Below are 13,607 nucleotides of genomic sequence, written 5' to 3' on the forward strand. Positions count from 1 at the left end.
TGTCTTTAGTTACTTTTTTATACGTTGTAGCTTAAAATTATTAACTACAGTTTATAATAGTATTGATAAACTGATATCAAATGAGTAGAATAGTAGATAATAATGAAGTATTTGAAATCAAAAAATAAAAATTAATACTTTATATAAATGTTAGAGGACTAAAATTTATACCAGATACCAAAAGCGTCTACAGTATCTAAATGTTAGCTATTTTATAGCTATGTTAGTACAAACCCGCCACATTTGTTGATATAGGTATAATGTTTCATTGGAAAACATATAGTTACATACCACTTGTGGATATCACAGCTGCAGTACCAATTATAAATACTATGCTTGAGCATAAACATAAAAACTAACATCACAGCTATGTGTACTAAAATATTTCTTAGTCAAACAAAGTACGTAGGTACGTATGTTTGAATACGCGTAGGATCTTTAATAGGCAAATTGTGGGTCTCTTATTCCGCAGTGTCATTGTCCTGGGTGTTCAACCTTGTAACGATGAGCCATTTCAGTCATATATTTTTGTCTGCGACCCTCCACATGGACAGAGCGATTGGCCCGTCATTTTGCATCCCGCAATGTTTTTTGTGCGCCCCGAATTGCCTCTTGCATCAGTCTCGCAAATTCTGTACAATCATGTGGCTGTGGTATTGTTCGACACTCACGAAAGGGATCTGCGCAAACAATCATCGAAACCTTGCATTGAATATAGAGTAACGTATTGTCAGTCAATAACGATAATCTTAGTCATACACACCAAAAAATACCTTTCCGATACAGGTATTAAATAACGGTCGGAGATTCTCTTTATCTGAAACAGACTTTCCAGTCCAAGAGAATTTTTGTGTCAGGCTATCCGTCATGGCTTTCTTCAGAAATTGGTTGAGAGCATCTCTAGCTGTGAGACCACCAACGTTAATAAGATAGTATCTCTGAAATCCATATCACTTGTTTTTAAACTTGCAATAAACGTCACTGAAATTAGTTACCACCCGAGAAAAAATACACTATCGGGTGCTATGATAAAACTACAATGCTTACTAAAAATCGTTATCTTTCAGGATCTTCTTCAAACTCTTGGAATACCTCCAAGGAATCAATCCGGAGCATCAGCTATGAAGCATCTGAACTTTATTTTTACTAAATGATTCTTGAAGTGGATACCACCGTTGGCGAAAACCTCTTGGACTTCATTTGTGAACATTTTGAAGAAATTGTTCGGATCTTTCGGCTTACCCTTCCCATAATAAACACCTGCGATAAGTATAGAGCTATCAGGAATATTTATTATTCAGAACTGGATAGGCCAATACTGAGTTGAACAGTCTTTTGCGCCAGCAGCTCCACCAGTACTAACATCGATTTCTAAGATATTAGGTATGGCATATGTGTGTTTGGAAAGTTCTTTTAAAATTCCAGCAACAAACTTACATGCCAATATTTTCCGGGTTCAACATCAATCAATTCAACGCGACGATTGCAAGTCCCAATCAATATTCTTACATCTTCTGGACGAGAAGCCAAACAGCAATGTGATCTGAGAACTGTAAGTATTGAGTTCGCCTGAACATTGTCCATGTTATTCTCAATAAAACAATCAGCTAACTGTATTCGAAAGCAATTTTTTAATCGAGTACTGCTTTCTTCACCCATAGACTGACTGTTACTATCGTCTACACAGATAGCATCTGAATTTGAACACCCATGTTCGGAAGAATTATCTTTCGCCTCGCGAGCTAAGTTATTCCACGTAACTGAACTTTGCGGTTCGTAAGGAGGACTGTCATTTGGTAAAATAGATGCTACAACGTTTCCATTATTCAAAGATATTTCCTCAGAACTATCATTATTGACGATATTGCAACGTAAATAAGGATTAGCATCGGCATGCCTCGCCATTCTAGTCATTCAAACGATTACGCCGTTGCCTTTGTATGAGTTGACTAAAGGGGTTTCGTTTCAGCCTAATCATGATTCAAGCATGTATATAGACAAGCTACAGAAATTATTAATAATATTGCATATAGTTATAGTAGAGGCAACAAATACGAATCTCTGAGAATTACGTGACTTTAAATTAGACGAAATATCACTTTTGTACGTAAAAGTAATAGCAATGGCCAAAAATTTAGCTTAAAAAGTGAGCTAATATAGGTAATATTGTATTATATGACAACATTTGGACACGACATACAGGTCTCCATATGTGCATTAATTTTGAAAGATAATTTGAAACAACACTTACCCTGTGAAATGAGGTAATGTATTTCTTCATGTTTTCCTTCCAGCACGTGTATGTCTTACGGCTGATAAAATATCGTCGACTATATATTTACACGTTTTCCTGGGAAGCCCAAGCTTCCCCGGTTCCCGCTGTTATTGTATGTAATATAGGTATAGGGTATAAGCATCCTGCGTGCACGTGCGGGAAGCTTGCGAAGTACGAAGAACATAATTGCGGCAGACGTCGCATGAATGCTGCAGCAAGCTCTGTTTGACAGTCCCATAGGGACCGTGCACTAAATATAGAGGCAGCACTTTAGCCGAAAGTAGCGCGCCCTGGTGTTTAAGAAAAGCAAATGCTCACTTGTTTTGCGCCGCCATACAGAAATCATGCATTATTCTGCCGCATGGCGCTGCCGATCAAGATCTTGCATGATCTGACGGCGCATGAGATACTACCTGGGTACCATTGAGAACTAGAAGGATATTGTTAATAAATGTGTAGTTAACCCAAGTTTTGTTATAAATAATTATTTCAATCACGCGTAGTGATGGTTGGCACGAACCTTACCTAACAAACTCTCAGAATTGTAGCCGAATTGAACGAGAAGATCTGAGGAGCTGATCCGCGGATTCCCGAGATTTACATGTACCAACTACGTAAGTCAGGAAAATAATTTAAATCACGCAGCGAAGCAGAATCGACTCGAAACGTTCCTCTCAGAACGTAACACTACTATACTCTAATCTCCCTATTGGCAACACTGTTCAAGTCCAGCCATTGCTATCATAGGTAACTGTAGGTGACATCAACCAGGTACGAAGTGTGAAGTGATAGATTTACCTAATTTGGATAAAATAAGGGAAAATATTCAACACATTTTTTATTTTTTAAGCATCTCAAGACCTATATGGATTATCGACGTTTCCAGAGAATGGCTGCAGCCGTCCCCAATTTATATCAAAATGCTGGTGTCCTCAAATATGTTGGCAACCGCACAGAAGGTAAGCCTACTTAAAGTTGATACCTAACTGCACTCTGTAGGTGTAATTATCAAGTTCGTTGTGTTACTCACGTATTACCTCGTAATATCTAAAAAAACGGTGTGCGTCGTGGGACGTGCGATAGAAATGATAAATTTCGGTGGAATATCGTCTGTCGATGTTTTCATCGCACTCTTTTTCGTGCTAATACCAAATCATCTGCACCACCAGAGGGGCAGGGGAGGGGGGACAGAAGGCGCAGACTCAGTATGAATTAATAGTCCAGGAAATATAGGGACATGAGCGTTATTATCTTGGGGCAAACTGACTTTTCTAGGCGGGTAGTAAAAATGCTTTACGTACACATACCAGGACAATCTCTTAAAACTTAGAAATCAACTGCGCATGCGCGAGATTCATCGGCTGTTCTTGCAGCCTGTAGTTGATACGAATTTTTGAGGTTAGAATCTCAAATAATTGATATAGTGACGCGGAAAGGTTCAGGAAGCATTTGTTATTGGGTCGGAAAGTCAATTCTACAAAGAACGGTCGGAATTTAATGCTTATGCGCTTTGAAAATTCGTTTTATTCGATGAAAATAAGAAATCGGATTAAATGTTGGGTGCTTGGAAAAAACGAAGCAGGTATGTGGGAACTGTTTATTCAATCATTTCTATGATTTCATATATTAGAAATGACAATGAAATTTTTTTCTACTAACTGGAAATACAGTCAAGATAATTACATCTCTGCTATTCACTGATATCCCTACTAAAAATCGAGGCATGAGATCTGATGTAAGATGTCATGTGAGAAGTTACGTGAGAGAATATGAGATCTGATATCACATCTGATATTACCTCATATGAGTTTCCGCACGTGTTTACATCAGATCTCAGTAACGAATTTCGAACTGAGCCTTTATATGAGATCTTTTACGAGTTCTCATGTCAGATATTTTCTATGATTTTTGTTAGATCTCAATTGTAATTTTATTTGAGATCCTAGATCGTATTTTATTCGAGATCTCGTCCTAGATATCCTGGTCACAAATTGTACTTGAAATTTGAAGAAAAATAATAGGTAAGTCAGAAATTGTTGTATATTTGGATCGCAAAACATTGTGCAATCAATTTTTTTTTTATTCATCACATAGTAAAGTTACATAAACATTATTTTGGTAACAATAAATTTAAATGATCCACATTGCAATTTCTTTATTATTACAAATTATTGTTTGCATTTCTGAGGTAACTACGATTGTAATTGTAATTTTTTACTTTATTGAAGTGAAGTACCAGGTGTGGCTATTAAATGACCAGACTGAAGTTATAACACTTTTTATTCGTCACCAATTATAACAGAAGTTTTATTGCCTTCAATGCACTCCCTTTGGCGATCCTTACACCGCTCCATACAACGCTTGCATTATTGAAAGCAGTGCTGGAAGTCCTCTTCTGTCAGCTGGTTGAAAACCTCCGTCGCTTTTGCTTTAACCGCTTCTGCACTGTCAAATCCTGTCCCCTTCAGCGCTGATGTATATCTATTTATGTTCAGGAGCATACGAGGATTGATATTTTATATATATATATATATAAAAACGAATATACATCAAGTATATATAAAAATAGAAAATAAAAATAGAAAAGAAAAAAATAAAAAATATAATATGAAAAAAGTAGAAATCTAACAAGATTTAACACAAGGATAATAACAAAAATGTTCGTAAGTTTTAATAGTTAACAATAATACTAGGATTTTAGATTATTTAAATTTCATTTTTGAGTAATGCTTCAACGTCTGTAGTTTTGAACCAATTTACGATTTCCGTTGTCACTTTCTTCTTCAATCTGGTTTCACAGTTGAGCAGTTTGATTCGGAGTGCGGTTGGCATGGAGTTGATAATTTTTAGACCTATGTATTCATAGCTTTTTTGTCCTATGGTTTTACGCCTTAATAGAATTCTCAATTGTTGAGCTGTAGTTCGTTTTGTAGTTCTTTTGGATTCATTTGCAGGTTCTTTTTCGATTCCCTCAGTACTCAGGTACAGGATTGTTTTCAAGGCAAAAGTTTCTTTAATAGTCAAGTGTTTTGATTCCTTGAGTAGTTGTTCAGAGGAGCATCTTCTTGGCTTGTTGGAGATTATTTTTAGAACCCTTTTCTCAATGACTTCTACTTGTTTTACCGTGGTTTTGTTCATTCCTCCCCACAGTAAGATTCCATATCTCAGTATCGAAATGAAAAGCGCATGGTATAAGCATGTAGCAAGTATTTTTTCGTGGAAAACATTTCTCATTTTAGCGAATATAAATGGTAAATATCTTAATGTTTTACATAAACCGTCGACATGATGGTCCCAACGGAGATGGCTATCGATTATCACTCCTGAGTATTTAGTTTTTTCAGTGACTTGTATATCAAGGTTGTTTAGCTCATGTTTGAAAGATATCTTTTCCCAGGTTGGTATAGATGATTTGAGAGAACCGTATAGCATAGCTTGAGTTTTTGTTACATTCACTGTTAAGGAGTTATTTGCAAACCATTCATAGATTTTTGGCATCTCTTTTTCTACATTTTCTCTTAGTTTATCCCATGTTTGATCTTCAAAAATAATGGAGGTATCATCAGCAAAAAAATAGATTTTACCAGAGCAGTTGAGATTGTAGAGGTCATTCAAGTAAAGTATGAAGAGCAGTGGTCCAATTACGGTTCCCTGCGGTACCCCATATTCCATGATTTTATGTTCGCTTAGAGTGTTTACAATTTTAACTACTTGCTCTCTTCCTTCAAGATAGCTTTTTATTAGAGCGTGAGGCACGCCTCTAATTCCTATTAGTTCTAATTTCTTGAGTAAAATTTCATGGCCTAGAGTGTCAAAGGCCTTTGCCAGGTCAATGAATAGAGGAAGTCCGGGCAAAGTGAACACCTTAACGTTTGATGAGTTATAGAAAAAGAAACCAACAGATATAAAAATAAAACAAATAATCTATATGAATTAGTCTTTATTAAAGTTTTTAATATAATCAACAAAAATATGCCAACATCAGTATTTTAATTATAATTATAAATAATATTGGAAGGTATGCTGCTATGCACTTTGCCCAGAGCACCGGGTAAAGTGGATAGGGCATTAGGGCAAAGTGAATACAAGTAGCCGTGTGGTTCCGGCAGAGTAAAATACATGAGGATCACTCCATCTCTTCTCGTGGATGTCGTACAAGGCGACTAAGGCATACAGACATCAATATAAGATCTCTAAACAGCCTCCCCAACCCGTCAAAGCTTTACGTCTCTTAAGCTGGAATAACCACTTCATCAAAATCGAAAATGACCTATATGGGTATTTAGTGCTCTTTAGTTGCTTATTTGTTCCCCAAATTTTGATTTTGTTGCTCCAGTGATTTCGCCGAAATTAAGGGCGATGTCAAGTTTAAAAAAAGTTGGCAAAGCCAGGCAAACGGATGACGGAATATTAACGAAAAAATTATGAGAATTGGTTGCTAATTAGTTGCTCAAACAATACACTCATTTTGAACTGAAAGAATCAACCCCTGCTCCGGAAACCACCCCCAAGTCGTCACGTACAAACAATACGCTTGAAATGTAATTGAATGTACTGTACATTTTGTTTTCAACTAATAAATCACTGAATCACGTGAATTTGTCGTATCACCGATTTTGTTGCTCAACCCCCAACACCCGAAACTCACCCCCATGCCAACGACGCTACACAGAAATGACAGAACGCGCGGATATAAAAATTCGTTGAAAATTGATTTCAGATCCGCGAATTAGTTGCTCTCGATGTACCGTATCACCGATTTTGTTGCTCAACCCCCAACACCCGAAACTCACCCCCATGCCAACTACGTACAGAAAAGTGATGGAACGCACGTTTTCCATTGATATGCTGTTATTAGGATTCTGCCGTTCCACCCTTTATTCATTAAAATCACCCCTTTGTCAACTTATCTTGATAAAAATTAGAGTTTCACGTGTCAAAGTTGCTCGGCTCTATATCTAATGTCCAAAGTTAACGCTGCTGATGAGATTGCCATGATCGGAGAATGAGCTCGCCCACGAGTCTTATCCACTTTACAACTCGGCTTTCCAATCCAACTATTCGTGCTGTAATAATGTGTCGAGTTAAATAGTTTTGAGTGCCTGTAGAACGCCCAATATTATTTTATTCTCCCAATGTAATTCCTCGTGGCTTGACAGGCGTTTATGTCTATGGTATGTTAATGACATGTGTCGGTTGTTCCGCGATTATTTCAACAGCATTTCATTTCACCTCTAGTCTCATTTGTTCATTTGTAGAGGATTTTGTAGTCTTTCTACACCTTTAGAGGACGGTAACACCCATACACGGGGGCAACGCATGATCGACACTTTACCCATAACAGTTTCAACATATTAGATATTATACCTTTTTTATGCATTTTCTAAAGGAGACCAAGAATCCGAAATCCCTGTCCTCTAAACTTATTACCTCCGCTCTCGTATCAATTTCCCAAAGAGGTACTGATATAGTATGTCGTATACAAATATCTGAAAAAAGTCTCATTTTACGCAACAAGAATGCCAGAAGATGTATTCCTGTGATTTAATTACCACTTATTGCAGGTATACATATCCTTGCATCATTTCCACTCAAAACAAAAGATTTTTTAACAATAAATAATTAATATAAACTGAAACTTGGATAAAGATGAGATTTATATAACTGTATATGTCATGAAAAACAAGAAAATCCAAATATCATTCAAGGCCGAGTAAAAATGGGTCACGTATTGTAATGCAGTCTCAGGTAACCCTGTAATGTTTTTTTTTTTTATGCAATAACGGAATAACGCACATATTTCTGAAAATCTCAGAACTTGTAATTTATATTGATGACTTGGAATTATGTCCAAGATGACCGTCGTTGGCATGGGGGTGAGTTTCGGGTGTTGGGGGTTGAGCAACAAAATCGGTGATACGGTACATCGAGAGCAACTAATTCGCGGATCTGAAATCAATTTTCAACGAATTTTTATATCCGCGCGTTCTGTCATTTCTGTGTAGCGTCGTTGGCATGGGGGTGAGTTTCGGGTGTTGGGGGTTGAGCAACAAAATCGGTGATACGGTACATCGAGAGCAACTAATTCGCGGATCTGAAATCAATTTTCAACGAATTTTTATATCCGCGCGTTCTGTCATTTCTGTGTAGCGTCGTTGGCATGGGGGTGAGTTTCGGGTGTTGGGGGTTGAGCAACAAAATCGGTGATACGGTACATCGAGAGCAACTAATTCGCGGATCTGAAATCAATTTTCAACGAATTTTTATATCCGCGCGTTCTGTCATTTCTGTGTAGCGTCGTTGGCATGGGGGTGAGTTTCGGGTGTTGGGGGTTGAGCAACAAAATCGGTGATACGACAAATTCACGTGATTCAGTGATTTATTAGTTGAAAACAAAATGTACAGTACATTCAATTACATTTCAAGCGTATTGTTTGTACGTGACGACTTGGGGGTGGTTTCCGGAGCAGGGGTTGATTCTTTCAGTTCGAATTGAGTGTATTGTTTGAGCAACTAATTAGCAACCAATTCTCATAATTTTTTCGTTAATATTCCGTCATCCGTTTGCCTGGCTTTGCCAACTTTTTTTAAACTTGACATCGCCCTTAATTTCGGCGAAATCACTGGAGCAACAAAATCAAAATTTGGGGAACAAATTAGCAACTAAAGAGCACTAAATACCCATATAGGTCATTTTCGATTTTGATGAAGTGGTTATTCCAGCTTAAGAGACGTCAAAGCTTTTATTTATCAGCGCAGACGTCACAAACATATTGGCCCTGTCCTTCATATGCTGTGCATTTTTCGTGACTCCATTGTTTACAGGAATTGCACTGAATCCAGTCATCAACAGGTTTTTTGTTTACTTCTATGTAATGTTCTCCTCAAAAATAGCACACACAATCTGCTTCATTTTCTTTATCATGAACCTTACGTTTTTTATTTTTAATATCTTTGGTCGTTGTTGCCTTTTTCTTTGTCTTTTGTTTGGTATTTAATTTTTTTATGTCTTCTTTTACTTTAGTGTTTACTTTGACAAATTTGACTTTTCTATACCTTCACAGGCGTACTTGCACCTCAGACTTATTAATCATTCTTTTGCGGGTACCTAAAGGAACGTGTGCAGTTGGAAGCGGTCTTACTTCTTTTGGACTAAAATAAGCTTGAGGAAGATTGAATCCTTTAATTCTGCCAATTGACGTTGCTTCAGGAACTCTGAGAGTAATTTGTGGATTTCGGCTCATAAATCCTGCTAGCCAATCATCACCAGCCTTTTCACTTTTGTCCCAACTTGGCGGGTATGTGAGATTATTCTTTTTTGCGTAAGCGAAAACCATCGCTTTGAAATCTTCTCGGGTTAACCCATAAAACATACTGTCTATCTCTTGCAAATATGTTTGAAGATCGCCTTCCTGTTGATCGTTGAAAATTTTCCGAAAACGTCCAAGCTAAGCAGTTGAACTGCCTTTTTTCCAATGCCTATAGAGAGTAACATAAGGTAAACCATACTTTTTTGCTGTCGTTTTCACGGGAATACCAGAGTTGCAGTCTGCTATTGCAAACACCATACTATCTTCACTCCATTGAGCGTGATTCGTCTTCCTTTTGTATTTTTATACCGTCTAAAACAACAGAAAAACAAAATTACTCAGAATGTATTAAAAACAAATCAAGGTGAAATATCTCGTATGTTTTGTGGTGTAAAGGGCAAAGTGGATATCGGCAATTAAATCCCCGACAGTTTTTAGGCATTTTGAGCTTATGTTGTCAAGCCCTGGATATTTCGAGTCTTTTAGTTTCATGATTTCCTTGTAAATTTCAATTTCAGATACAGGGTGTAGGTAAAAAGTGTCTGCGATTTTTTTGATGCCGTGACTCGAAAATTCCTTTTTTTTTTAATTTTGATGCTAGATTTTTCCCTACATTTGCAAAGTAGTCAATGAAAAGATTCGCTCTGTCTTTTCCATCTTGAGTTTTAGTTCCATCTTCTTTGAGTAATTCTAAGTATTCGTTTTTTTTTTGTTGTTTTTCCTTTGCATGAACTCATTAACTACGTTCCAGATATTTTTTTGGTCTGTTTTGTTTTTCTCAATTTTCTTGATGAAGTGCTCATATCTCGCTTTCTCAATTGATTCTGTCAGTTTATTTCTGTACTGTCTGTAATTTTCAATATCGGCTAGATTAGCCGAGAGTTTTGCTTTTTTGTGAAGTTTGTCGCGTTTTTTTATGGATGTTATTATGGCTGAGGTAATCCAAGGCTGTTTGTCTCTGTTACTTAATTTTGTGTCATATTGGCTCCTTTCGGTCGCGTTTTTTATGATTTCCGTAAGTATTTCGGCGCAGTGATCAGGTTCGTAGCTGGCATACAGTTCAGAGAGGTCTTTATCGGAGACAATATTTCGAAATTTTTTTAAGTTCATTTTCTTTCGTTTTTTTGGCAGATCTTCACTTCTTTTTTTATTTGATTGTACAATTTTAATAACAATCTGATAATGGTCGGTAATTGATGTTTCAATGACAATTGGGGTTAGCTTTTCAATAGCCTTGTGGGGCTTTACAAAGCAATGGTCGATGCAGGTTGCAGATGTACTCGTTATTCTGGTTGGAATTTCAATGGTAGGAAAGAACCCATAGGCTGCAAGTGTATTTAGATATTCAGTTGTAGTTTGAGAGTTATCCTTTAGGTCAATATTGAGATCTCCAATCAAGATTTGTTCTGATTGATTGTTTGCATTTCTGGCAGCAAAAAGTTTTCCAGGTGCTCGTTAAAATCGTTAGTGTTCAAGGAAGGTGATTTGTACACAGCATAGATCTCATATTGTATATTATGTTTATATATTTTGTTTATGTTTATTGTGTTGGGATATTTCAGATGAGAAGGAAAAGGTTTCCGTATTAATTAGTTGACGATTTTACTTGGATGAGACTTGATAATAAAAACTTTATTGTTACATTAACAAAACAAACGTGGTTACTAAGAAAAACAATGCGGTTACCAACTCTCCCTTTTTCGGAAGACAAAAAACAACACTCTACGCACATCCGTGCACACTAGCGCTCCTCTCGTCAACCACACACACTGTACCTCCCTTACAGCGCACGCAGGCGTGGGAGATACGAGTTTGATAAACTCACTTTCGCAACTATTGTTAGATAGATTGCATGGATTATTGGGATAGATAAATAAACGTGCTCTTAGTTAGGCTTGCTATACAGGAAACTGATTTATATGATACTAGTGTATGGTGTAGTGTGTGTCTGTGTGTGTATGTTAATACATATATAGATATACAAAGTATAATAGTTTCAAGCTAACAGCAACATATTGTTGTCTGGCTTATGGTTTCAAATGAGTGTTCATTATATAATTAATTTTTTACGTATGTTATTATTCCATCATTTTTGTTGGATTATCCATGATTATATGACAACTGGTATCCTGGGATTTTGTAAAGATTTTCATTTACTTGCCATGTTTGCGTGCAAATTATGACATCTGGAAGCTCATCCATTTCGTTTATCATGATTAGTAGTTCTTCGTAGTGCTAGTTTAAACTGCACATGTTCATATGAATAATTATGAGTCCTTCAGCGCCTTTTTTTAGTATTTTTTTATATTCAACAGTTGTGGCTTTCAGAGTTTCTTCTACGTTGTGATAATCCATTGTGGTTGTTTCATTATTCGATGATTTTCCCCGCGGGGAAATCAGTCCTCGATATTATGTACCGTTTTCTGTCCTTGAAAGATTCACATTTATCTTCTTCTGAGGGAAGATGTCGTGTGTCTCTTGTCGTTTTGTATTTTTCATTCGATTTTATGCAGTTTATGCATTTTTTCTGGTTTTTATTTTGGCATTTTTCAGACAAGTGGTCGTCAGCGCAATATTTGCAATGTACTTGTTCACATTTGTTACCCGTGTGCCCATACCCATGGCATTTCCAGCACCTTCCTGTGTTCAATTGGTTGTAAACTCGGCAGATTTGCATCCCAATATATAATTTCTTTTTTTTCATGATCGGCGCATAAACTTTCGGGCTGACTCGTATGTAAGCAGTGTATGTGTTTTTCTTTTCGATGTGTTTCTGGTATGTTATCTCAGTGTCTTTTTCTTCTAGTTCTTTCAATTCGTTTTGTTGTGTGATTGTGTTTGTAAGCTCTTCGTTGCTGTATTTTGCAAACATATCGACAACTTTAATAACTGGTTTCCAAAGTTCCTCTTGTTCGCATGTATATTTATTTCGGAACATCTCTTTAATTTTTTCAGCAACTTCAGTGTTTTCGTCTTTCTTTCTAAACCTCATTCTAATAATTCCATGTTTCAGCTTAGTTGTTTTGTTTACGCCTACCTTTAGGCATTTAATACTTTTGTTTATGTCTTGGATAGTCTCGTCTATGTTTTGATGTGTATTGGGTTTAATTATTAAGGTTGGAACTTTTGCTATATTTGTTTTTGATTGAGTGTTGGTTGCTAACAATACTGGAGTACGACGGTATGTCTGTATGTTTAGTTTTTTCTTCTAGTATTCCATTTTCTCTTCAAGGAATTTGTTTTTATATTTCAGAACATCATTAAATTCTTGGAGTAGTTTGTTTTGTGTTTTTAAGTGTTCATAATCCCATGTTTTGCGTGAGATAGATGATAGAAGTGTCCTTGCTGTTTCAATGGTCAGTTTATCTATATCCTCTTCAGTTGTTTTTGAGGTTATGTCGTTTTCGAAGTGTTCACTGCATAGGATGAGTGAACCTGTAAGCCAGGTTCCTTTTTTTCTTTCGAAGCAACTCCGGTGGAGTGCTATTCCACACACTACACATACATATGCACTGCACTCTTGTTGGCTTTTTTTGTGGCATTTATAAAATATTTCTGCGTTCTGCGTCCTCCATAACTGATGCTTGCGATACGAAGAAATGACAAAGTTTTGATGTCTGTCCTTACATATAAATATACCGTGTGTCCATGAGGAAAGTGCGCACCTTATGCGCGTGCGACAAGTCATTCAAATTTTATTGGCTGACAGTTACCGCCTAATTGAGCAGCCGACGCAATACCAATCGCAACTGTCAGAAAACGGTCAGAGCCCATATGTAGTGGTGGGTTCCTAGGGACATTTTCTGACTTACCTACTACATAGTTTTATTGAAATTTCAAGTAAAATTTGTGACCAAGAGATCTAGGACGAGATCTCGAATAAAATACGATCTAGGATCTCAAATGAAATTGCAATTGAGACCTGACAAAAATCATAGAAAAGATCTGACATGAGAACTCGTAACTATCTCATATAAAGGCTCAGTTCGAAATTCGTTACTGAAATCTGATGTAAACACGTG

At 36.7% G+C, this 13,607-nt stretch overlaps 1 protein-coding gene and 1 long non-coding RNA gene across 2 annotated transcripts in view; both read left to right on the top strand.

The window, feature by feature from the left end:
• The first annotated feature begins 1,246 nt into the window (after positions 1-1,246).
• Positions 1,247-2,508, top strand: LOC124305182 (uncharacterized). Its single transcript, XR_006908337.1, has 3 exons — positions 1,247-1,383; positions 1,491-1,552; positions 1,688-2,508. It is a non-coding gene; the product is annotated as an uncharacterized LOC124305182 (long non-coding RNA).
• A 523-nt stretch (positions 2,509-3,031) lies between these two features.
• LOC124308867 (DNA mismatch repair protein MutL-like) overlaps positions 3,032-13,607 on the top strand; it is a 75,708-nt gene continuing 65,132 nt past the window's right edge. The window contains exons 1-2 of the mRNA XM_046772026.1: positions 3,032-3,046; positions 3,162-3,234. Of these exons, the coding sequence (XP_046627982.1) occupies positions 3,165-3,234 (70 nt within the window). The 5' untranslated portion in view covers positions 3,032-3,046; positions 3,162-3,164. The remainder of the gene's footprint in view (positions 3,047-3,161; positions 3,235-13,607) is intronic.

The sequence above is a fragment of the Neodiprion virginianus genome, chromosome 1, assembly GCF_021901495.1.
Source record: "Neodiprion virginianus isolate iyNeoVirg1 chromosome 1, iyNeoVirg1.1, whole genome shotgun sequence".
Classification (NCBI taxonomy): Eukaryota; Metazoa; Arthropoda; class Insecta; order Hymenoptera; family Diprionidae; genus Neodiprion; species Neodiprion virginianus.